The sequence below is a fragment of the Rhamphochromis sp. 'chilingali' genome (assembly GCF_963969265.1).
Source record: "Rhamphochromis sp. 'chilingali' genome assembly, chromosome: 2".
NCBI lineage: Eukaryota > Metazoa > Chordata > Actinopteri > Cichliformes > Cichlidae > Rhamphochromis > Rhamphochromis sp. 'chilingali'.
In genome coordinates this window covers 12397001-12423491 of record NC_137930.1, presented here as the reverse complement: position 1 = coordinate 12423491, position 26491 = coordinate 12397001, and the positions used below count along the sequence as shown (strand labels likewise).

The window sequence follows — 26491 nt, the reverse complement described above, 5'->3', positions numbered from 1 at the left end:
GGAGACTTGTGTGAGAGAAGCCACCTTTATCTTTACGAATTAATAATATGCTATATTTAATTCTAGGTTTGCACCCCCTCGACAAAATATTAATTTTACAGTACAAAATAAATAAAATAAAATAATAATTTAAGTGTGTATTATTGTGTCGTTGTTTTGTCACTGACGTGTTCTATTAACCATTCTGTCTCGTTGTGAAAATTATGTCTCTGTGTAGGTATACTGGATCTCTCTGTTGTCATACGTGTCTTTTTAGCTGTCTTTGAGAACTTTGTCATACTTTGTCCTTGATCATTTACTTTTCTTTGTACATCTAAGGAGAAATGTCAACAGTTCAAATTCCGCGCAGTTCAAAAAGCTGCCAGCTAGGACCAGTTCTCTCTGTTATTGTTGTGTTATTAGCGTGGTATTCGAAAGCACAGTATGTCTTATATTTGATTACTGTCCTGACAGCAGCAGCAGTGACACTTTATTATTATATTGCAGATTAAAGTGGTAGCGTCTACATGGATGAAGATCTAAACGAGCCAGCGTCAGTTTGTGGTGGCGTCAGTTTGTGGTGGCGTCAGGTGAGCTGCTGCTGAACTTCTCTTTTTTCCAACCAGGTAAACTGCTCCTCTGTGTAGTGACGTCAAAGGGATGGGCGAGTCACGTGCTTGCCTTCGAGTGAAACCTGCGGTTAACGTTACTGAAATGGGAGAGAGAAGAACGGGAAAAGGAAGGAAAGCGAATAAGGTAAGCGACCTCCAACGCGATGGTTCCACTACACAGAGCGCGGAGTTATGTGTTTCGCAGAATAATAGAAGGAGTCGGTTGGCGTGTCGGAATAAAAGTTTTTATGTCGAAAAGTAGGCGGTAAACAGAAGGCTGAGTCAAATTGTTGAGTGCTCGAGTGAAGTTTACCTCCTGTTCACTCAGCCAAACATGTGAAAACAGCTGTGTTCGTTAGAAAAACTCATATCGCGGTCTCCAAACTACGTTGAAAACGATATTAGCTTAACATAGAGTCAGACCAGAATATTGGGCTGACCTGTTCTCTTGCCCGAACCCTCATGCTGTGTGCCAGCTCAAACTATGAAGTCCACAGGTCCAGGCCTCCTTCCTTGCGCGCAGTGATATCATTTGATACGGACTACAAAGTGATCCTATTTTCTCGTTACCTGTTTATTATTAAAGCAAGTAGAGCTTGGGAACAGCTTCGTGATAACAGTAGCAGGCGTCTGTCTGACTTGAACTGGTGATAAAGTCAAAAGTGAACTAACAGTCCTCGTCGTGAGCCGCTACTCTACAGTTTAGTCACAGCTCAAGAATTCAGGTCCTTTACTCCAGCTATGAATACCATACTAGAATTTAAAATACTACTCTACGGCTGATGATAATAATCTGTTAAATAAATTAATAAGACGGTTATTTTCATTATTGACCCTTTATGTGATATTAAAAGAATATTTTTCTCCTTGCATTGACCAGTTGTGATAAGCCTGAACCAAAGGAGACGTTTGATTGGTCAATACTCTGAGAAAGCTTAAAGTGAACCTGTTACACTTTTTATTTTACATCTTTTTCACAATGGTGAAATTAGTTGAACATTAACTAGTTAATGTGACTTCTTCCTCATTACTTATGTTGTTGCAGGGCAGAGTCAACATCTTCCCAGTGATATTGAAAATGGTATCGAATAGCAAGTCATTTCCTGGGTATGGGTATAGAGTTTGAAATTCTAGTGATGTGACAACTCTGGAGCTATGTCCACCCCAGTGTACTTTAAGGTCCTGTACCTTGGATAGTTCTCATAGTACAACAGTAAAATTTTGATTGTTTAATAGCTTCATTAAGCATAATTAGGTCATACAAAAAACAGCCGATTCTGAGATGGTCAGGTGAAAGGCACTCACTGACTGGCAACTCAATTTATGTTAGTTTTGGCTGGAGAGGCGAGAGGGAACAGAAGTAGCTGGTTAGCAGAGACTGAACTTTCAAACTAAGGTAAGGTTAATGTGCTTGTGTGAGAAACATTGCCAGCTTTCGCCAGTTTAGCTTCAGCCTAAGTACAGTGCATTAAATGATAAGACAGTTGATCAAAGCATGGAGTTTACAACTCATCTTCATATCTTCCCTTGTCTGTCTCTACAGGTGATTCATCTGTACACTGTATAGTCATACAAGGTTTGCATTCTGACCTGCAAGCCAATGTAAGTCGTGTTGAGTGACTGCGTGTAAACGAGGTATTCAAGCATACTTTTTTTAACCTCTCAAGATCAAATCTGCCACAAGAAACTGTCTTTCAAAGGCTCATTAGTTAGTAAGAATGTATTTTTGTGCTGTCTGCAGTAGCAGCTTGCAGTAAGTAAAGCATTCCTGAATAGCTTATTGAGGCAACAGGGGAATTCATGCTCCATACTTGTTTGCAGCACAAAAATACAGTCTTTATTCAGCTTGCATGGAGGAGGCTTGGATAACATCATAAATCACAAGGGCTTTTTGTATGAAGAGGGTTTTTGCTGGTGGCTTCTGGTACTCTGGGGCTTATCTTTTTTAGTTTGGTGTACTTTTTTCTCCTCGTGAATGTTGGGCTTGAGTATCATTTATGAGATCATCATCAATCTGAGACTTAATTAGATTTTTTTCTTCCTTTTTTCTTTCTCCTTTTTTTCTTTCTTCTGTTATTTAAGTTGATAATAAGAATGAAGCTAAAACAAATGCACACTTCATAATTACTTGATGGATCACACTTCATTGAATACTTAATTAGGGAGTGTTTATTCAACCAGTCAACTATGTTTCAAGTCTCAAAAATTAATGGACTTGCTCAGTGATGAATTGTTAAGAGAAGTTACAATTAACAGGATCAGAAGGCACTGTCTGTTAGGGACCATGTATGTTTAAATAGTACATGTATATATATGTATGTATGTGTGTGTGTGTGTGTGTGTGTGTGTATATGTGTATATCTCTCTCTCTCTCTCTCTCTCTCTCTCTCTCTCTCTCTCTCTCTCTCTCTCTCTCTCTCTATATATATATATATATATATATATATATATATATATATATATATATATATATATATATATATATATATATATATATCAGTACACCAAATATTTACTTATAAACATGTCTGTGCATTTAGGGACCATCACCATCCTCATGTCCTATGGAGGAGGCTCTTACGGACGCACTGAGCGTGTCCGCCATGCGCCCCACTATGACCAGGTACCCAGCTCTTTACCCCGATCAGACTCCTATGATCAACAGCCCCTGAGAGAGCAGAGAGCTCCTCATCTTGCTCAGAGCACCGACCCTCTTCCACCTCCGCCTTTGCCTGCTCAGCCTCCTGTTGGCCTTGAGTTTGACCCCAGTGGAAGTGAAGACAACACTGATCTAGAGCCTGATCCTGCCATTGACATCAAACCAGTCCACCGCTTTATCCCCAACTCATGGAAGAACTTCTTCAGAGGAAGCAATCGCAGTAGTAAAAAGACGTGGTCCATGCCTACGTCTTCAAGCAATAACAACAGCACAACAGACGGAGTTCGCTGCTCCCCCCCACACTCCCCCTCTCTTCCTGCGTCATTCCAAGATAAATATGGCGGATCAGGCGGCAGCTACAATTCACGCAAAGAGCTTCTGGAAGCAAGGGATGGGCACGACTCTGTGTCTGGGCACACCTACCATACAGGTCTGACCTACAGTGAGCGAGTGCAGGAGTACCATCAGCGCTATGCCTACATGAAGTCCTGGGCAGGACTGCTGAGGATTCTGGGCTGTGTGGAGCTGCTGCTGGGAGCAGGTGTATTTGCCTGTGTCTGTGCTTATATCCACAAAGACAATGAGTGGTTCAACATGTTTGGATATTCGTCTCCTGGTGGAGCTTATGGAGCAGGTTACTATGGTGGCAGCATAGACGGGACCTCCTACTACACAGGCCCCAAAACCCCTTTTGTGTTGGTAGTGGCAGGGCTGGCATGGGTGGTAACTGTGATCATGTTAGTGCTCGGGATGACCATGTACTACCGCACCATCCTGCTGGACTCCTCCTGGTGGCCTTTGACTGAGTTTATCATAAACTTGGCCTTGGCATTGCTGTACATGGCAGCAGGTAGGAAACATAGCTGCATCTTGTCAGTGAAGACAGTTCAGTGGATTATTCAGAGAATCTGTTGTTTAAAAGAATATTTTTAAATAGTTTTTTTCAGCGTGGTAGACACCATCAATGTAATTTCATTGAAGACTTTACAGCAAGGGTTATAGAAAGTACCCAGACATCACCATAGACTGCCGTGCTAAAATCTTGGAATTTTACTGTTTTGTTTGTTTTTACTCAACCTGATAAATTTTGTTAAAGCAATTCTAGGTCTAGTTACTTGGATTTTTACCCAGACAGCTGTATGTTCTTGAAATTAGAAGAAAGTTGAACTCTTTACAGTGTGTTCTGTGGCTTGCTAACCAAGTTTGCCAAGACTCCTTTGACAACTAAGGACTTAAAAATTATGCATTAATTTCAAAATGCATAGTCCAGAAGTCAGTGGGTCACTTTTCAATGCCTACATTCATCTTTTATATACAGTGAAAGTTGTTCCGGGGACCTAAAAACATCTTGTTTTGTGCAGACAGTGAACTGAGAAATGCACCATGGCCCAGTATGAATGATTATTTTAAACTGTGAATCATAGAAATCTTCTTTAATAGAGTCCAGAAATAAATAATATCAAGCAAGAAATTGGCACAGTACTCCCTCTTAATTAAAGCTTAAGCGGTTATGATGCATGATAGGCATGATAGACTCATTAATAGGCAAGTCCTGTATTTCAAACCCAGTTATTGGTGGAATGCAGTTAAAAATGTAAAAGAGAAAACAATTTTCAGTTCAACTATTTTGCCATTGTAGCAAGGTTGAAGTGAAGCTATTAGGTATACTTGGGTTAATGACAACTTGGTTCTCAATATATATGTGGAGCCAGTCTGAGTTAATCAGTAACCCAAGGGTGTGTGAAAATTGACAAAGGAAAGACAAAGATAAAGGCTGTGATTTGGGGTTCTGGGTCATGTCATGTACTTCTCATACTCTCTATAGAACCAAACACTGAATTGCAAATATAAAGAAGTCAGATATGTTAATATTAACTACAACTCTGATTAATTTGCTGTGCTTAGAAATACAGTATTGCAGAGATTGAAGCATCAAGTAAAAAAAAATAGATTCAGGTAAAACTGAGGTAATTCCAGTGCATAACTTTGTCTGGTGGTATAATGTAATGATTTTAAAATTAAAATGAATTAAATATTCAGTCTCTTTTTAAATCAGTTTTTGATCTGCATATATAATAGAATATTTTTATTCTCCAGGCATTGTCTATGTTCGAGACACAACTCGTGGAGGTCTCTGCTCCTACCCAATGTTCAACAATGGTATTAACGGAGCGTTCTGCAGAACGGAAGCAGGCCAGATTGCTGCCATTATCTTCCTCTTTGTCACAATGCTTGTGTATCTGATTGGAGCCATTGTGTGCCTCAAGCTGTGGAGACACGAAGCTGCACGTAAATACCGGGAGAGGTACGGCCAGGAGGTAAGCTTGCTTTGTTTAGGTTTGCTCTGTTTATGAAATTGGGTCTAGGGATTCCTTACATTCAGTCAAGAGTTCTTCACTTTGATAACTTAAAAACAGTCTCAAACATGTCCACACATGCAGACGCAGACTGCACTGCAACAACAAACCACATAATTTGCACACAAGCTCCAGGGGAGTGAGTGAGTGGGTGGGGTCTGCCAGTCCTGCCCATGTGTTGCCAAAAGGGGTACACATAGTTCACTCTAGTTTTGCCTTGTATTCTTTCTCTTTTATTAATTGTGCAACATGCAAGTGACCGTTTTTAATTCGGAGATTTAAAGGAGATGATTTATGCCACTGGTCATAACTACACTAGTCATTTTGCCTAGTTATGCACTAAAATTGGAAGCACTGTTAACCTACTGAAATTGTAATTGTGAGGGACAGTTTGTGTAGGTACTCTGTGCGCACATAGTGGGTGAAAAGAGAGAGGGAGACACCAGGGAGTTTATTTCTTAAGTCATTTGCAAGTAAGCGCCTAATCACAGTTAACATTGTTCACATGTAGCAAAGAACAATTAAGCCTTCCATAATTATTGTTTACAAGTGGAAGGATATCAGACAAATGGGTATTAATGTAGTTTAATTGGTTATTAATTATTTTTTAAATTTCTTTATGGTATTTTTGTAATGGCTAATGGCAACAGTTGGTTAATAGTACAGATTAGCTAGCTTATAGTTGTAGCTTTAGTATCCTTGCTTGCAAAACCCTGAATGAAGGTTAAATACATGTGTGCTGGATGTATAGTCCTGCTTTTCACACTAAGCCAGTGGGCTTGTGGTCCATTTGAGGGGTTTATATAAAAAATAAAATAAACATATTTGCCGTCAATTCAAGACATATGAGCTCAGTAGGCACACAAGACAACATTTTAAAAATAACAGAGCAAAAACAAAATTTACAAACTCCTATTGTTATTGTAGGGTTTAATGGCAGCTCAAAAGTAAAACATAGAGATGTAAAAAATATAAATCACATGTTAATGAATTATATTTTTATATATCTTACATGTGCAGATGCAGCCATCAAACATACGAGCTGTGCAGTCATTGGTAAGGATTCTGTAAGAAAAGACTTCACACATTAAAGATGGAATGCAGAAAGAATAAATGCTTGTTTGATGATTTCTCTGTAAGTATTACAGTAATGCAGTAAACATGTTGCTGTGTCTCTGCAGATGGTAACAGATTCTGCTCCTGCTCCCAGAATTCCAGAAAAGGTCCAGGGCTCTTCAGTGGTTCCCATCCATACTGCACCAAAAGCAGTTCCTGCAAAGGTTTTGCAGGGAGCTATACCTTCGGGGCACATTCCTAAACCTGTTATAGTGCCAGACTACATTGCGTAAGTGTTACCTAGAAAATAGAAAAAAAAAGTCAAGAGAGTCAGACAAAAGTAGATACAGTACACAGTCAATCTGCAGTTGTTCCTTTCAAATGTTAAATAAAAAGGCTCAGACATCACAGAAGACGAGGGAAAATCACACCTGCACACACTTAAACATAAACATATCTATTCAATTCAATTTTATTTATATAGCGCCAAATCACAACAAAAATCGCCTCAAGTAGATACAGATCATATGACTCCCTATGAGCAAGCACTTTGGCGACAGTGGGAAGGAAAAACTCCCTTTTAACAGGAAGAAACCTCCGGCAGAACCAGGCTCAGGGAGGGGCGGCCATCTGCTGCGACCGGTTGGGGTGAGAGAAGGAAGACAGGATAAAGACATGCTGTGGAAGAGAGACAGAGATTAATAACAGATATGATTCAATGCAGAGAGGTCTATTAATACATAGCGAGTGAGAAAGGTGACTGGAAAGGAAAAACTCAATGCATCATGGGAATCCCCGGCAGCCTACGTCTATTGCAGTATAACTAAGGGAGGATTCAGGGTCACCTGGTCCAGCCCTAACTATATGCTTTACCAAAAAGGAAAGTTTTAAGCCTAATCTTAAAAGTAGAGATAGTGTCTGTCTCCCGAATCCAAACTGGAAGCTGGTTCCACAGAAGAGTGGCCTGAAAACTGAAGGCTCTCTCTCCCATTCTACTTTTAAATACCCTAGGAATAACAAGTAGGCCTGCAGAGCAAGAGCGAAGTGCTCTAATAGGGTGATATGGTACTACAAGGTCATTAAGATAAGATGGGGCCTGATTATTTAAGACCTTGTATGTGAGGAGCAGGATTTTGAATTCAATTCTGGATTTAACAGGAAGCCAATGAAGGGAAGCCAAAACAGGAGAAATCTGCTCTCTCTTTCTAGTCCCTGTCAGGACTCTTGCTGCAGCATTTTGGATTAGCTGAAGGCTTTTCAGCGAGTTTTTTGAACATCCTGATAATAGTGAATTACAGTCGTCCAGCCTGGAAGTAATAAATGTGTGAACTAGTTTTCCAGCATCACTCTGAGACAGGATATTTCTAACTTTAGAGATGTTGCACAAATGGAAGAAAGCAGTCTGACTCCAAGGTTCCTCACAGCGTTACTGGAGGCCAAGGTAATGCCATCTAGAGAAAGAATCTGGTTAGATACCATATTTCTAAGATTTTCAGGGCCGAGTACAGTAACCTCAGTTTTATCTGAATTAAGAAGCAGAAAGTTAGCGGCCATCCAGGTCTTTATGTCTTTAAGACATTCCTGCAGTTTAACTAATTGGTGTGTGTTATCTGGCTTCATGGATAGATAGAGCTGGGTGTCATCAGCATAGTAGTGAAAATGTATGCTATGTCTTCTGATGATACTGCCTAGGGGAAGCATGTATAATGCTTTTCTAATAGGAAATTTTTTCTGTGAGTTTTCTATTTTGTTTGCACTGATTTTGTTTTTACAAAGTCAAACACACTGAAACTCAACTAGCAAATGGTTTTAATATAAACTGGCAATCATTTTGTCAGTTACCATGAAGTGTATTATTTGTAATATAGGTGTTTCAGTAGTAGATGAATATCAGTTTGTCCACCACATCTTGTCCTCCAGCAACCAAACAGCAATTTTTGATTAACACTGAAGTTTTTCCTTTCACAGTGTGCATTAAATACAGCTGTTTACTCGGAACACATTTGTAAATACAAAGAAAACTGATAAACCAATATACACACATAGATGTACAAGGCAATTAAAACTCCATGAAAATAAATCGCAAATTAAAAGCTTTTCTAATTTGTCTAACTATTTACCATTTTTTTAAACACTTATGAAACTTTAAATCTTTCTCATATTTCAGACAAAAAAAATACTTATTTCATTTAATGAAATAAATGAATAGTAAAACACTATAAATAGAAAACACAACCATGATAGCATATTGGATCTTTATCTCCACTATCGCCATGTATAACTTAAATATGGTTAGGAAAAGATGTGACATTAAAACTGTGCTCTTTGTATTCCTGTTTCCTACAGTAAGTACCCAGTGATCCGGTCAGATGAGGAGCGGGACCAGTACCGGGCCGTGTTCAACGACCAGTACGCAGAGTACAAAGAGCTCCACTCAGAGGTGCAGGCAACCCTCAAGAAGTTTAATGAGATGGACGCTATGATGGGCAGTTTACCTCAGCACCCTACCAACCAGATGGTGATTGCTTATATACACCTCTTAAATTTAATTTAACAAGAACTGATGTTGATTTGCTTAGCACAGCTTCACATTAAGCTTAAACTACCCATTGAGGCCTTTTTGGATGTGTATAGATGTCTACAAGACTGAGTTAGCCACCGTCAAAAAGTTCTGTTTGTACTGTTATATCTACATTGACTCCCTTAAATTTTGCTTGTTGCATTTGGCATAAATACAGTAATTATTTTAAAAATAAAAGGCACTAATAGGTTACACTGAAACTAATAAAATGAAACTAAAATTAAACATTTTAAACTATAAAAGCTAAACTAAAACAAGCAAACCCACTCAGGAATCAAATGAAACTAAATGGAATAAGGATGCATTTTGATTGCATGTTTGGAATATTACACTCTGTCTTTTTGTTTTGAAATTGTACCTCATTTCCTCATCCCGTAACTTCCCCTGTTTGGACTTCCTGTCCCCTCTGCATTTCCCCTCCACCCTGAAATTCCTCACTCTCATCAGAAAGCTGCTGGTACTGCGTCACTGCAACTCATTTTCATACTGAGTTTCAGTGTTTGAGTTAACTATGCCTCTCTTTCTGTTCTTGTAGGAGGTGGATCGCATTAACAGAATCCTCCAGGAGTACCAGAGGAAGAAAAATGTGAGCTTATTGTCTTGTTACTGTTTTATACAATGGGGGGAAGTAATTATTTCCCTACCAAATTTGTGATTTTCTTCACTTACAAAAGTATAAACAGTCTCTACTTCTTCTTAGTTTCATTTTAATGCAGAAGAGACAGATTGTCGACCACAAAATTCCATAAAAACACATTACAGAATTACAAATTGATTTCCTTGTCACTGAGTGAACTAAATATTGAAACCCCTACAACCCAGCCAAAATTTTGGCGCTCACATATTAATAGTGTCCCTCTTTTGCATTGATTACAGTCAGTCAGTCATTTAAAGATATTCCTGATCTGAACTCATCATGTGTAGAAAGAAAACCTGTCCACTTTCTGCTAATGGTGATGGCTTAACTTACATGGGGAGCAGCTATGTGCTTTAAAATGGATGAGAACCATAGTCATAGATGGGTCTTTTAGCAGAATAGTGACCCGAAACTTTCCATAAAAATTTAATTACCATAAAACGCTTTTCCTTTCTTTGAAACTGTGCAACAGCAACATTAACCATAAACAAGGGAGGAGCAAAAAAAAACAAAAAAAAAAACCCCCCAAAGAAAAGATCAGATCATCAAGAAGGATTGCATGACAAAGACTGTTTGTGACACTGCCCCCTGGTGACAGTAAACAGTTGCAACATGTAGACAATCTTTCCTTCCCACTGCTGCTATGTGCTTTTTTTTGTCTTCTCAAGGGTTTTCATTCTTACATTGTTGGGTTTTTATGAAACACCTTAAGGGGACTTTTCTTGATTAGGTGCTATATAAATAAAGTTTAATTAAACTGAATGGAAATGTTCTCAGGTCCACAGCCCTCTGATACTTTTTTTATACCTTTATAAAGTCTTTATTGATTAAACATGGTGTAATTTTTACAGACATATCTTTTATTGCTCTTACATATTTTTTTATTGCTCCATAAATGATCAGGTTTAACAGAGCTTTGAAGGGCTAAAGGTCGACAAAGGTCCTATGCGTATACCTCGGAAAAAAACTGGAAGCTCTTTCTATGTCAAATACAGCTGGAAAAATGTCCAGAGAAACAAAAGTGAGCCAAAAGCTGTAGACAGAAGAACTTTTTTAAGAGTTTGCAGGAAAAGTACAGGATTCTTATTATTCCTTCAAAAAGTGACCCTCTGCAACAAATTTTTTTTGTTCAGTTATTTTGAAGCTAAATTAACTTTAGTTTCAGTGGTCACTGGGATATAATAACCTGTCAAATTTATAATCAAAATCAAAAAGATTTGCTGTCTCTGCTGTAATGTATCAGGTGTTAATGCTGGCCTGATTCCTTTTGGGAGAGGATCCACTGACATAGTATATTGTAACTTCAGCCATCATTAATTCTACATGTGCTTTTTTTGCATTTACAAGTCAAGAGGTCTGTTATGAAAAGGTCTACTAATCTCCACGGATATTGTGTAATTTTAGAATGTAGTTATTGTTGTGTTGAGTATTTGGGATAGCAGGACTATCTATGGAGTCATCGAAAACCACAGTGTTGTAATGAAGCAACATGTTGCCTATTGCAACAGCGTTGCACATTGTTTTTGATGGACAGCAATGTCAGATTTAGGAGTTTATTTAGGCTTTGTCTTTTGGTGGTTAAAGAACAGTAGACTATAATCTGATCACTGTTTCTGCCTTACCTTTACAGGATCCCACTTTCCTAGAAAAGAAAGAGCGTTGTGAGTATCTGAAGAACAAGCTATCACACATCAAACAGAAGATCCAAGAATATGATAAAGTCATGGAATGGAATGATGGCTACAGCTGAAAACCTCTGAGAAATTCCTGTACTGCAGCACAAATACTGAACTGCTGTCGCCATCTCTACATCACCAGTGCTGAAAATGAACACTTGATGTTGCAAGTTGATGCTGAATGCAGTCAAAACCATGAGCTTATCAAGCTTTCCCTGCCTTTTGAAATCTGTTCAGCGACAATAACTGGAAGAAAACACATCTGTCAACAATTTCTCTTTTGAATGTGTGGTTTCTTAAAGCTTTAGAGTCCAAAGCAAATGACCACAATGTTTCATCTTTAATAGGAATACCTTATATATATGTATAGCTTGTTTTTTTTTTTTTTGGGGGGGGGGGGGGGTTGCGTGGATGATACAAACTTGCAGCTATAGTAAATCTTAAAAAAATGTGATGCAAACTGGAAATGGAGAATGTTTGCTTTCAGAGTGAAAGTTGTCCCTGACTTCTACAACCAACACATTTCAAAATCTGCAATTTATACTTTGAAGGTGAATTGTCTACATTTCTGGTTTGCTACTGCTTAGTGAGTAGTTTTGTGAGTGATTGCAGACAAGTTAGCGTCTTCAATGTAAACTACTAGCACACTTAGATCAATGCTAGCAACTGAAGCAATTGCAAGTTTTCCGGTGCTGCACCATATACCCTTATGCAACCAATGTCATGCTAACAATTGTCAGCAATTTCTAGCAACTACTTTCCAACCAGTTAAGAGTGTACACTTTTCCCTAGTGAATAGAGGTTGACAGTGTGTCATTAACATGTCTTTAGGCCTTAGTGAATAATTCTTTAGCAGTTGATTTCACAGTGACTGCCAGCAATCTTCATCACCCATGCCAGTTAGTCTCACATTGCTATATGAGTGCTCACCACTCCCTAGGCTACACTCTTAACCCTGGAGAACCCATGGGGTCAAATTTGACCCTATGGTTTCCCTAGAAAACCAATGGGGTCGACTCTGACCCCATTGGTTCTCCAGGGTTAAATTTGGGTGATTAGCTTAGCTGGATATTAAGGAACTAGGATAAATAGCACGGCTAACTTTAATAAATCCCTAACTTGAATAAAAAACCCAAATACCCCTCTCCCCAGCCAGACCACAGTTCTGTCTATGTACCACCCTTTAAGCTTGCTGTCACTTTGTAGCTTTATAATTTGATTGAATGCAAACCAAAAAATTCTATGTGTGTGATGCTGTGACTAAAAAATGTAGCTGAGGTTGTCCATTTAATTTCATATCTGACAATAGTTTCAAGTGAATGTCTGTATAATTATTGATAATGCTACATTATTTCTGTCAGGGTTTAATCCGTTGTTTGTTTGTTTTTGTCAGTTGTCTGCGTAATTTGTTTTTTCTTACTTTTAACCTCATGAAAACCACTGTTTATATACTCTTTTAAGTGCACGTTTTCAGAATCAGAGTCTTTATTTATCCCCAAGGGGAAATTAGGATACATTACATTAGGATACATTTTTATGTTGCGGTGTCTGAATCTGAAAGTAAGGAATTGTAGAATTGTAGCTGTTTGCTATGTGTACTTTGGATGCAACTTGCACAGACTTTGAGTGGAAAAAAACATTTTGTACATTATAGTCACGTAACTGCCTAAAAATCTCAATTTATTTGCTTTATAACACTGTGAACCTTTTCACTGAACAGAAAATATTTTCCAAGGTTTTTTTCTCTTTAAATGTGTATAATTTTTTCATAATTTCATGCTTTCTGTTCTCCAAATACAGTTCTGCTTATTGGACAATGGTGTAGTTATATTCTTTGTTAATCAGCAGCCAGCCATTTTGCTTTGTGGCAAAAAGTAATAAAATATTGATGGGCAAGAACACCAAAGAAAACAAAAGGCTGGATGGGAGATGAAAGAAGTGACTGAGTAATCAACTGATTAAACAAATTTTATCTTTTGAGTTGCTTTCCCAGTAATACTTTTTCTGGCTTTTGGACTTTATAGTGCAAATGAGCCCATTGAAATACTTTTTCAAAAAAAAAAAAAATTAAAGAAGCTCTTGCTTTAGATGTAGTGTTAACTTAAAAAACATTTTGTAGACAAAAATAGGACAATTCTTTAATTAATAGTAAAAATATTAGTTGATGCAAATCTGGACTTAATCATAACATGAAAATCCTGACTCTAAAGTTAAATGTTTAACCAATTAGGTAGATCGACATCTGGTCACCTACCAAATTGAAGGTAAGTGGTTCGATCGCATCTCCTCCTCTCTGCATGCCAAATATCCATAGACAAGGTGCATCCATGTGTGTAACTGTCAGAATGAAAAAAGCTCTGATGTGAATGAGAAAAGTTGTGTTAAGTGTTTTTGAGTAGAAAAGCGCTATATAAGAACCAGTCCATTTACCATTATTAAAAACATTTTGCACTGGGTTATGTGCGAACATTAACAGAAAATCAAAGCTCAGAATACATTCAAACTTGTTTCTTGTCATTTTATTCAGTTCGTGTTAATTAGTCTTCTCTTGCTTACTTGTGTACGAGGGATACGTTTGTTGGAGTGACACTCAAAGATTGGCGAACTTCTTTATAATGTCACTCATATTAGTTTCCTTCTTTGCCAGGCGAAATAGGTTTGCACGTAAGTTGTTGGACACGTTTGTTAAAATACATTGGTTTAACATTTGTAAGAGACATGCACAACCAACTTAAAGTATTTATAGAAACGTTTTGTTTTTTAATTCAGAGGGAAAAGGCTGACTTCCGCTCATGTTCTGTAATGTGACCTCTGTGATTGTGAGGCGGGGCGTGCTGTTACCGAGCGAGAGACGAACCTGTCTAGGTGTGGTCAGGATGTTTTTATTGGAAGTCGCAGTTTCACTTGAGCTGTTTCAGCTGAGGACTCTTACAAAGCAGCAGGTTAGTGTATCGATTTGAAATTGTGGGACTATCAGCAGAGGCTTCTTTCATTTTAAAATAACGATCTAAAGATAAGTGTGTCGTTGGATACTCAAATCAATTATCCTATTAACCCTATTATCTCTTCTATGAAGCAAAATTGCTAGGAGGATTGTCATGCTAGCAATTGTAATCTTGGGTTTTTATCGCTGCATACTAGCACGGTTATGCTGTGGGGAATAAGTCTCTGAAAATGTCTTACAAATATCTTACTATGTAGGTGTTTGCAGCAGAGTAATTAATAGAGTCAATCATTGTAAATAAAAGAAATGTTCTGTTCCACTTTTTAGTTGAAATGCTGCCTTTTTTTTTTTCTTGGTGAATGTCATAATAAAGTCAGCAGATCCATGGACCTTAGGAAGACTTCAGTTATCACCATTTAACAATGATGATACTTAATAGCTATGACAACACTTATGAACCCTAAATGAGATCTGCTTTAACCATAAATATTCTTGTTTTTTACAGATCAGCACCAAGTGGATCAGAAGTTATGTCTTCCAGTCCCGTAGGAAGCCCTCCTCCTTACGAGGCAGATGATGACCAGTGAGTGTTTTTCGATTAATATTTCTACTGCTGATCATTTTGTATTGTAAGTGTTCATCAGAATGTTCAAGATGATAATATAGAGTATTTACGTTTTTCTTTCTGACTTTGTCATTTTTTTTTTAGTTTGTCTTTATTTTGGGTTGAAATCAGTTTTGTTAAGATTTTTGTTGTAGCTTTCATTTACCTTACATGCAAATAAAAAAGGTATATAATTAAAAATATTTACAAACTAATTAACTTTGACAAATCTTGGTAGAAATGTTGTTTATCTTATTAAATAATCACTATCACTATATATATGTGTGTATATATAATATATATATATATCTCACCATAAACACTGTCTCTTTTGTCTCTCCCCCCTACACAGTAAAATCGTTCCGCAGCCTGCCTATTCTTACTACCCAGATGATGAGTTCCAGCATTTCTACCGCTTGACGTCTCCACCAGGCATCCTCAAAATCATGGCTGTCATTTGCACTTTTTTGTGCTTGCTTATATTTGCTTGCGTTGCCTCCACACTGGCTTATGACTCTCGGGGAGCATTGTCTGGTTTTGGAGGCATTGGTGGCTATGGTGGCGGCTATGGTGGCGGCTATGGTGGCGGCTATAGCGGTGGCTTTGGCGGCGGCTATGGCGGTGGCTATGGATATGGAGGATATGGTTATAGTTATGTTGAACCACGTTCAGGCAAAGGGTTTATGATCGCCATGTCAGCCATTGTGTTCATCTTCGTACTCACGGTCTTCATCGTCATTGTATCCCGTCAAAGCCTATCAGAGAGCAGGAGGTTCTACCTGGCTGTGGTGATCATCTCTGCCATCCTAGCCCTGTTTATGCTTATAGCCACCATAGTATACTTGGTGGCAGTGAACCCATCGGCACAGTCATATGGAACACTTCAAGGCAACACCCTTACTGCATTGTGTGCTCCCTACCAACAACCGCAGTCCTCAGCACTATTTGTTAATGAATACCTTTACCGTTACTGTGTATTTGAGCCACAAGAGGTGAGGGCACAGATTTGATTTATGTCCATTTCTGTCTTTAACTTTTTTCTGTTTCTAATGTGGTGGTTTATTTCCCATTCCAGGCCATTGCCGTTGTGTTTGGCTTCCTGGTGACAGCAGCTCTGCTTATCATGCTGGTTTTTGCACTGAAGACGCGGCAGAAAATCCAAAATTTTGGCAAAAGCAACATTTTGTGGAAGAAAGTGAAAGTCATTGATGACTTGGCACCACCTCAGGATGTAGAGGCATGGGTGAGTGACAGCTTTATATGGGCTTTTGTAAAGATACATTTTCGCAAAAACATTTGTTATTGCAATGACATAAAAAAACAAAACAATTCGTTTCCAATGACGTAAAAACAGCTATTTTTTTGACAAGGACAGCACATTTGAAGCCTTTATTTCATTATTTTTCATTGAGTAATCAGTTCAATTTCTTAAGATCCATTGTTAGGCCTTTATGTTTAGTGTTAATTCCACCCAGCAGTCCAAAGCATTTAGTTTACAATGATTGTTTTGTGGTATCACATATGAACACATATGATAAAGGATTGGAGCATTTTTGCCATTTTCTGAGAAGAGAAGTTATAGCCCAGAACTGTCTTTGTGATCTGATGTCATGCAGCAGTAGAGGACTGGTAAAACCAGTTTGATGGTAGTCACTTGTTTATCAGCAGAGAAGGTGAAATGTGGACCAATGAGCTCTTTCTGTCTAGCACTGTATTTTTGGTTTCAAGGTGTGGCGTGCTCTCAGATAACAGTTTCAGTCTCACTCTGGCATGTCTTTAGTCACATGCTGGCATGTCATGAAGTAAGGAAGGAATTTACACAACATGAACCAGAGCTTATTATTGTTACTATGTTCAAGCATTAAAACAAAGGTATTTACATTTCACAATGAATGATGTAAAACGAGTTTCATTGGGGTTTAGCAATATATTCTAGTGAGTAGCAACGAGACAGTGAGTCATTTTGAAAGTCGTGATGATATTCACCACAGCCAAGTCCTTGCTGTACACTTCACTTTACAGTAGTGAACAGGAAAAGCAGGTTCTACTGGTACTTTGAATTGTATTTATTAAAAAAAAGAACGAAAGAAAGGAAAAAGTCATCAGTTAGCCCATGCGTAACTCCACATAAACAAGTTGATTCTTAGAAAGTATTTACTTTACTGGAGCTTATGGGAACCTGCCTGAAAGTGCTGAGGCAGTGTGAATGCAGCACACACAGTACATGTAGACAGTTAAAGTGTATCTCATTTGTGATATATAGTTTGATTTAGCTAACTAAAATGCATATCAAATGGTGAGAGAAAGTATCTGAAAGAAGAAAATGAATAGTTGGCTAAACTAAAGCTAGCTGGTGAATGGAAAAAGTGATGAGGTTTAATAGTTAATGATTTTGCTCAAACTTGCAAATGACCAGTGAGTTTTGGCTAGATGTTGGCACTGTAACCTTTACACATTCACTTGACAAATGAAAGGTTGCTGCTTTCCTGCCAGAGACACTAGTCCCCTTTGGGGTCACATGAGGAAAAGCATCTGGCGTAAATGTGCCAAATCAAGCATGAAAGTAGCTACTTACTGATGTGCAGTAAAAGTTTTGGATATGGGTTTTATATATTATTTAAAAATATGTTGCTAATTTGTTTACATTTTTGGGAAGGTGAACCATGTGTCTGCTGTGCCTGGAGAAGTTCCCATTTCAGACTACCCAGAAAAACTAAGGAGCTCGAGGAGTCATCTGGATGATGAAAGCACAAACTACGACAAACCACCATACAGCTACAGCCCTCAGTGAGTATGCGCCCTGATACAAGTGCAGGTGTTTATTTCTCAATCCTAATTCAACACTGAATCTCATTTTGTAAGACTGAGGACAGCACCCTAAGACCACTGAGATGTCACAGATACGCATCACAGTTTTCCTCCCAGAATCAGTACTGAAGTCTTGATTCTGGGAGTCTAATTATCCATGTGTTTGCAGCCATGCTAGCAGTCACTGCGGTTACTGCATATAACCGTAGAGTATATAAAAAATGGACATAATGTCTGGGTTTGAAAAGTGAAGCCAGTGAGGAAGAAAGCAGGAAACCTGCTTTCTTCATAACGGCCTGCAATTATGATTCCTCTGGTTCCAAAAGATTTCCAGTTGTGTAGACGTCTGTGGGGAAACTGGCCCTGCTCCTAGGTCACAGTGCTATCAGTACAATCTGTATGACATTGGTCTGCTGCAGTGTATTGCAGACTCAGCTTGAGCCTTGTTTATGCAACCTTGTTTTGCTCCTCGAAACTGATTGAAATTTTTTCTCATGACCCAGACCTAAGCAGAATGAGCTGATTATTATATTATTATACAGAATATGAAGAAAACATGTCAGTGCTGGCCTGGTATTGATGAGGTAACACACCAAGCTATAAGGAATTAGGAGGTTATTAAAGGTTGTCTCATACAGTATGAATTTGCAGGTTATTTATGGCGGTGTTTTACTTCCTCCTACATTAGTAGAAGTTTCCTGACACTCGTCTTACATTAAAATCTTCCATAGTCAACATCTTCTATTAATGTACTAACCTTTGACATCGATTTTCTAAAGTAATTATTGTTATTATTGTCACACAGGCCTGTTGTCCAGGAACTGCCACTGCAAAGCAGGCCTCCCTACAGCAGTATCTCAGAAGTGGCAAGTTCAGCCGGATATTCCAGAACGAGACGACCAGGTCGGCCTCGCCACATAGACGGACAGGACTACGACACAGATTACAACTCGTCTGGAGACGAGCTGGATGACAACGACTTTGACAGGTAAGACATAAGTTTTAATCCTCATAACCAGACCGCTGGAACTGATCATCTTTGAAACATTATTACCCCTCAAGTCAAGTCTATCATATATCGGTCTTTTTTTCTTTTTTCTTTTAATTTTTTAAGAATGTTTTCACATATGAACTTCTAATATTATTATAATTATTTTCATTCTTTTCTCTTCTCTTTCTTCCCATTTCCTTCCTCCAGTGAATTTCCTCCAATTGCAAATGAGCAAGAGCGCAATGACTACAAGCGTGAATTTGACCACGACCATCAGGAGTACAAAGATCTGCAGGCAGAGCTTGATGCAATTAACCAGAGCCTTTCAGCAGTGGACAGAGAGCTGGATGAACTGGAGGAGGGAAGCCCACAGTACCTGGTGAGATTTTAAAATATTTCTAGTACTTCTGACCATAGCTGGACTGGCCATCGGGCATACCGGGCATTTGCCCGGTGGGCCGCTGGCAATTTTTTATTTTTATGGGCCGATGGATTTTTTTTTATTATTATTTTTTTAGGAAGGGTATATATAATGAAAGGTGTTGGATTGGCCAATTGGTCATGATCGACTCTGGGCTGGACCAATTACAGCCGAGGAGGCCGAATGCACCCGCCCCCTTGTTTAGCAATCACGTGATTTTTCGCGCATTGCAGGCCGGGAACTCGTGGCGAAACAATCCAAGTACCGCATCAAATGCAAGCATTTGCAGCACCACAAAACGTTCATTCTCCGGTTCCAATGCCTTCTTGTTTTTTCTTTGCCGCACAAAAAAGGAATGTACAAAACAAAAGTAGAACAATGCCGGTCCGTACAAAGACAGACTCGACGAAAAGACAAAGAAAAGATACGAGGAAAAAATCAAAGGTGTGAAAGGGTTACCCTTACGAGCACACAGAGGGACAAAAGACGTCAGCGTGCTGCCCAACTTTCACCACGCTCATATTTATAATTATACGGTTCTTGGAGTGAGTGCATACACTCATGAAGTTTAGTAACTTCAGGTCACTGCAACAAGCCCAGGTACAGTTTACCGACGGATGGGTGCAGGACCTTGAAATGCACCGTGTAGAACGAAAGACCATCGTACGAACAAAGGTAAGTTTACCAGTCTCACAAATCGTCTTCATAAATACACATTCGTTAACAGTTTATTAATAGGACCTTTGAGCTCAACGGTAATTAATTAGTAGTGGAAATAATTTCTGGTTCATTACAGAAATGTAGCAGTGACAATAATACTGTATGCTGTAATCGTACTGGGCAATTAGCGATACAAAACAACTGTTTTATCCTGTGAATAAAAGTATGTTTTTGTCAATGTACCATGGTAATAACAGAAGCGAAACACAATATTGTGTCAGGACAATTTACTATTTATGCACAATAAACAAAGGAGCATAGCGCGACAATTTCTGTTCAGCGCCAGACTTGCTTGTAACCTATATCACCAATTATGTTAAGAAAAATGACGTATTAACTACTACAAAACTCTGACCTTTGTGGGAATGCTTGGAGCAGACTAACCTGTGAGCTGGAGTGTTCTGGGACGTTATATTTGGTATATCCAGACCATCCGTCGGCTCTTACTTCGGAAACATGGTTTAAAAAATTTCTCTTCAACGACGTAATCCGATAAAAAAAAAACAAAAACGATCGGCTTCCCGTGGCTGTCATGCGACCGGCTATTGCAGTTAATAATACAACAGCTTCTTGCCATTTTTTGTGTTTCTTTTTATCGCTGTGTAACTGAGTTCAATTGAAAGCCTGCGTGCGCTAGTACCTCTTGCCACAAGTTCCCAGAATCCTTTGCGGTTTTACCCCTGAATGACGTCACATTTTCAATCTTTATCCTGGTGGGCCGGTCTCTAGTCAAAATGCCCGGGCCGATTTTTTGTCCCAGTCCAGCCTTGCTTCTGACATTGATAATCTGAAAACCCAAGTTGCTGATGGATAAATGTTGGATATTGGATGCGTGATGATGAAAAAGTGCTTTTTCACTAAATTAAAGCTTTTCTAAACAAAAAAGAAAAAGTAATAAATCAGTAATAAATTGACTGCTACTTATGTAGCACCATTTTTCTCAGTTTTTAGCACTCAAAGCATTTTCTACTGCAAGTTTCATTTACCCATGATGTCCATGGTGTTACACACACACACACACACACACACACACACACACACACACAGTCATGCAGTACTTTTATCTAAAATTCACACACTCGCACTCCGATAAATGCATCGGGTGCAAGTATTTTGTATCAGTATCAAGGATGCTTCAACACATGGAAGGAGAGACAAGAGGCCGAGCCTTCCAGTTGGTAGACGCCCGCTCTACCACCTGTCACCCAATCAATGAAAGTTAAATGTGAGACTTTAGTAATCTGACTAAACTTGAAATGTTTGTCTGCCCTTTCAACAGGATGCTTTGGATGAGTACAACAAGATAAAGAATATGAAAAAGGTATGTGGGGAATATTTAATCTATACTTGTCAGTTTTCATTTATTTTTTATCTATGTCCTGTCACTGTGATACATGTGACTGGACACTAATTTATCATGCTGGTGTCTTGTTAGAATCCATATCAGCTGTAGACACATTCTTGTAATAACTCAGCGCTGATGCATAGTAGGGCTGCCATGATTAGTCGACTAGTCACGATTACGTCAACTATCAAAATCGCGTCGTTTGAAGCTTTATAAGATCCCTAAAGACGCAGGAATAAGTAGTAGGATTTATGAGTGTAATAATGGACTGAAACAGAAGATGGCAGCACTGCGTGTACAAGGATGCCAGCTGTCGTTAAACTCCGAAGAAGCAGTGTCCAGTATCGTACCTGTGTCCAAATTCAGGAACCGCATCCTCCTGTGCCCGCATTAGTAGGCCAATTACGTTACAGCGACACGACGAAGACTGTCCAAATTTGAAGACTCTGACAAATGCCGCCGACAAATGCGTCCTTTATTTCCCTAGATTTGAAGGATGGGTCGGGCATATACTTCGTGGCCCAACCTATCCCAGAATTGATAGCGCGGCCCAGCTCATTTTCCAACAATGGCAGCAGCTAGTTAGTTTTAATATTACTGTTATTATTCTTTCTGGGTCACAACATAAACTTTTAACATATTTTCAGGCGAGAATGTAGCTGTGTAAACTTCAAATATCTGCTCAGTTTATCAAGACACCACATATTTTCAAAAGCGCTCCGACGTTTTCGGAGACGTCTGTTACCCACCAGCTTGATAGCTAGCCGGGGTTCAAGGCTCACTAGAGCCGGTGAGAACACCGGACTCCCGGCAAATCGTTTTCAAACCCACCACCGTCTTTCGCTACTCAGGTTAAACATGATATATAAGACACTTAGATAACTTAAAAATGTTATTGTTTGGCTTTTTTCAGTATTTTATTTGTTCCTGAGTAAATCGGTTTGGCTGAGATTAAAGTTATAGTTTTTAGACAGCTGAATAAACGTCAAGCAGACGACTGATTATCAGAAGTGTGAGATGCTTGTGAATATACTTCGGTGTCCTGTTATATTTTAGATAGCAAGGAGCAGACGGCTGAGTTTATTAAACTCCACCAAAACAATCTGAAATTTCATTAAAATGTAATAAACCATCATCTTGTCTTTATTTTTAGTTAGTACATACCTTAAACACTTAAAGCTGTAAGCTAATAATAGTTATATAATTGCAGATGCATGCTGGTGCAATAAGCTCTAAGTTTTACGTCCAATGGATGCACGATCTGATTAGTCGACTATTCACAAAAATAATCAGCGACTAGTTGACTATCAAAATAATCGTTTGTGGCAGCCCTAATGGATAGCAGAAACGTTATAGACAAAATGGTGACTCTCTAAACTGACCATACGTGTGACTGTAAAAAGTTTTCTCTGGACAGATTGGTCATCTGTCCAGGGTGCACACTGCCTCTACCCTATGACAGCTGGAATAGGCCCCACCCCCACCTGCCCATACCCATCCTGAATTGGAAAAGAAAATAGTTGGATAGACGTAAGATATATAGGTGCCTTCTGCTGTATGTATAATTTACAAGCTTCACCTTTTTTATCCACAGTCTTCAGATTATCAGGTGAAGAAGCGCAGGTGTAAATATCTGAAGTCCAAACTGAACCATATCAAGAAGATGGTCAGTGATTACGACCGCAGGACCTGAAATAAAAATGTGTGAGGACTGTACGCCTGTCTGAGACTGGATCGAGTCACTCTGGGGTTAACGGCTGGATAAATCTACTGTGACTTACACTGAAAGAGATAAAACTGCCTAGCTGTTCATATTTTAGCAGAAAAAAACAACAACAACAAAAACCCCAAATTGTATTTCTGTCTTGTATTTTGTGCTACTGTTTGTATTGGTATAAGTAAGGACTTTCATAGATTATATTGTATGTGTTTATTTAGCCCCATTTGATCAGTCCTACTACGTGGCTATAGACTGTTGAGCACAAAATCACACACAATTCCAAGTTTGAATGTTTTTTGCTCACAGTAACTTGCTTTTACTGTCTCTGAAGTTTTAAGTCCATTCTACTTTTACACGATAAACAAAAACATGTAAATATGTAGCAAACAATGTTTTTAGCAGTTTGTGGTAATAAGTGACCTTATGTGTTAAAGTCTGTTAATTGAAGACAGAATAGACATTTTGACTAAGCATGTTTAATGCATAATGATGTGTTTTTAACAGTGGTTTGTGGTACATTTTTAATATAATAAAATCATTTTTTTCCTTCCAATTCAGTGTCCTTTCCAGCTGACAGTTTTTTAACTGATGTTTAATTGAAACAAGCGTAACATTCAAAGTGGTTGATTTACCTGCAGGGAGCTATCAGCTAATTTGGCCTGTCACAGATACCTTACATAAACATATGTTACCTTACATTTGCCAATAAATATGTTTTGCATAATAAACCAAGCATAATATAAATAATGCTTAGTGCTGTTAGAAAATTGTAACATCACACAACCTATAAAACAGTGTGTCTCCAATTCTAATCTACAGGGTGGGCCATTTATATGGATACACCGTAATAAAATGGGAATGGTTGGTGATATTAAAGTCCTGTTTGTGGCACATTAGTATATGTGAGGGGGCAAACTCCTCAAGATGGGTGGTGACCATGGTGGCCATTTAGAAGTCGGCCATCTTGGATACAACTTTTGTTTTTTCAATAGGACGAGGGCCATGTGACACATCAAACATATTGGTAATGTCACAAGAAAAACAATGGTGTGCTTGGTTTCAACATAACTTTATTCTTTCATGAGTTATTTACAAGTTTCTCTTTGTTCACAGCCACTGACATGTCGAAGAGGTTAACACGTGAGGAGCGGATCGAAATTGTGTTAATATCTGGTGAACACAGTAACCGGGTCATTGCAGCAGATTACAATGCAAGACACCCTACGAGACCACCCATCTCCCATGCTACAGTTAGCAAACTGCTTGCTAAGTTTCGTGAAACTGGTTCAGTGTTAGATTTGTCAAAATGTGGACACAAGAAAACTGTCACTCATGAAGAAACATCAGTGGCTGTCCTAGCTTCATTCAGCAAGAGCCCACAGCGTAGCACTCGCCGCATGTCACTGGAGAGTGGCATAAGTTGAACATATTAGCAAAGATAGTGGGTCCATTCTTCATCAATGGAAACCTCAAGGCCACTTGATATTTGAAATTGCTACATGATGATGTGTTTCCCTCTTTATGCACTGAAGCTGGCACGTTCTCTGAGTTTTTCCAGCAAGATGGTGCACCACCACATTATGGGTGCCAGGTCCAAGCATTCCTAGATGAACAGTTTCCTGGAAAGTGGATTGGTCGCCGTGGGCCGGTTGAATGGCCCCCAAGGTCTCCCAATCTGACCCCAAGAGACTTTTATCTTTGGGGTCATCAGAAGGCAATTGTCTATGGTGTGAAGATATGAGATGTGCAGCACCTGAAACTACGGATACTGGATGCCTGTGCTGGGATTTCTCCTGCGGTGTTGCTATCAGTGTGTGAAGAGTGGGAGAAGAGGGTTGCATTGACAATCCAGCACAATGGGCAGCATTGAACACATTTTATAAGTGGTGAGAAACTTGAAATATGAGTAAATAACTCATGAAAGAATAAAGTTACGTTGAAACCAAGCACACCATTGTTTTTCTTGTGACATTACCAATAAGTTTGATGTGTCAAATGGCCCTCTTCCTATTGAAAAAACAAAAGTTGTATCCAAGATCCAAGATGGCCGACTTCTAAATGGCCACCACCAGAGATGGGCAGTAACGCTGTAATCTGATGACTTTTTTAAAGTAACGAGTAAAGTAAGGGATTACTATCGCAAAAACGGTAGATTACCGTTACTTTCCTGTAGGAACGCTGCGTTGCTTAGTTACTAAAACCGTGATTTTTTTGCGAGAATGTCTCATGACAGTGACGTAAGCGAGTGTGACGTTCGTGACAACAGCTATGTGCAGATCAACAATGGATAATATATCGAGTACGGGAGAGAGTATGAGCGTGCAGCGTTTAAAGTACTGACCTTACTTACTGAGTTTGATTCCATAAAAAGTGAGAAAAACATTAGTGTCCGTTGTGCGTGGGAAGAAAACTTCTTTTTACAGCGAAAAAACCCCCCTAAACTTCCAAGCACCGAGTGCGCAACGACGTAATGGGAAATTCACAGAGAAACTCGTGGATTCTTCCACTGACCGCTGCCGCACACCTGCACCAGGGTAAACCTCCGCATACCCCACTCCTGCTTTACAGGTGAAAATAGAGCAAAAGGACCGCTAGTCTTTGACTTTATTTATTTTCTGCTGTGTTTTACTTGCATCTATTTGAAAGAGTGAGTGTAAACACAAAAAATATTTTATTTTATGTGCTGGAATGTGCAGAAAATAGGTTTAAATGTTAAACTAATTTATTCAAGTCAGAGAATGGTGCATATAATTTAATATTTACTTGATGCATAAAGTAAAAAGATTAAAACTGATAAAAGTAAAAGTTAAAAAAAAGAGACTTTTCCATTTGATTACATTTTGTATGATGGATTATGCAGAAAAAGTAGAACTGGGCTGAAAGATCTATCGCTGTATCACCTATTCAGGTTGTAAATCGTTTTTAAAAAGTAACTAAGTAACTAAGTAATTAATTAATTTCGAAAATAAGTAATAAGTAAAGTAACGGGATTACTTTTTTGGGAAGTAATCAGTAATTAGTTACTGATTACTTTTTTCAAGTAACTTGACCAACACTGGTCACCACCCATCTTGAGGAGTTTGCCCCCTCACATATACTAATGTGCCACAAACAGGACTTTAATATCACCAACCATTCCCATTTTATTACGGTGTATCCATATAAATGGCTCAACCTGTATATAATGCACCATCTGCAGCACATGAACACATTGCAGCTGAGAAGAATGTTGGATCATTTCATTGGACTTTTTTGTGAAATGTAATGAAATAAAAGTGAAACTATAATCCCATCATTACCTGATTTAATTCGTACATAGATCTGGAATTATTTGAACAGTGACAGTTTTGATTCTGTACTTAACAACAAATATAAACTGAAA

At 38.7% G+C, this 26491-nt stretch overlaps 2 protein-coding genes across 7 annotated transcripts; both read left to right on the top strand.

Moving 5' to 3' along the window:
* Window positions 1-632: 632 nt before the first annotated feature.
* On the top strand, window positions 633-13497 carry marveld2a (MARVEL domain containing 2a). 5 transcript variants are annotated; one of them, XM_080875022.1, is made up of 10 exons: window positions 683-735; window positions 1636-1986; window positions 2134-2192; window positions 3131-4099; window positions 5347-5567; window positions 6627-6662; window positions 6788-6951; window positions 9009-9180; window positions 9779-9829; window positions 11511-13497. In XM_080875022.1, the coding sequence occupies exons 4-10, from the start codon at window positions 3148-3150 to the stop codon at window positions 11628-11630; spliced, it is 1716 nt and encodes a 571-aa protein (XP_080731148.1). In that variant the 5' UTR covers window positions 683-735; window positions 1636-1986; window positions 2134-2192; window positions 3131-3147; the 3' UTR covers window positions 11631-13497. The 5 variants fall into 5 exon arrangements, with proteins under 5 accessions (XP_080731145.1, XP_080731149.1, XP_080731146.1 ...); XM_080875021.1 differs by having other exon boundaries at window positions 2134-2225; XM_080875019.1 differs by lacking the exon at window positions 1636-1986 and having other exon boundaries at window positions 633-735.
* Window positions 13498-14383: 886 nt separating this feature from the next.
* oclna (occludin a) lies at window positions 14384-24962 on the top strand. 2 transcript variants are annotated; one of them, XM_080875027.1, is made up of 9 exons: window positions 14384-14498; window positions 15006-15083; window positions 15457-16096; window positions 16180-16347; window positions 17761-17891; window positions 18718-18900; window positions 19111-19282; window positions 21324-21365; window positions 24223-24962. In XM_080875027.1, the coding sequence occupies exons 2-9, from the start codon at window positions 15031-15033 to the stop codon at window positions 24244-24246; spliced, it is 1413 nt and encodes a 470-aa protein (XP_080731153.1). In that variant the 5' UTR covers window positions 14384-14498; window positions 15006-15030; the 3' UTR covers window positions 24247-24962. The 2 variants fall into 2 exon arrangements, with proteins under 2 accessions (XP_080731153.1, XP_080731152.1); XM_080875026.1 differs by lacking the exon at window positions 24223-24962 and adding an exon at window positions 22984-23662 and having other exon boundaries at window positions 14387-14498.
* The last annotated feature ends 1529 nt before the right edge of the window (window positions 24963-26491 follow it).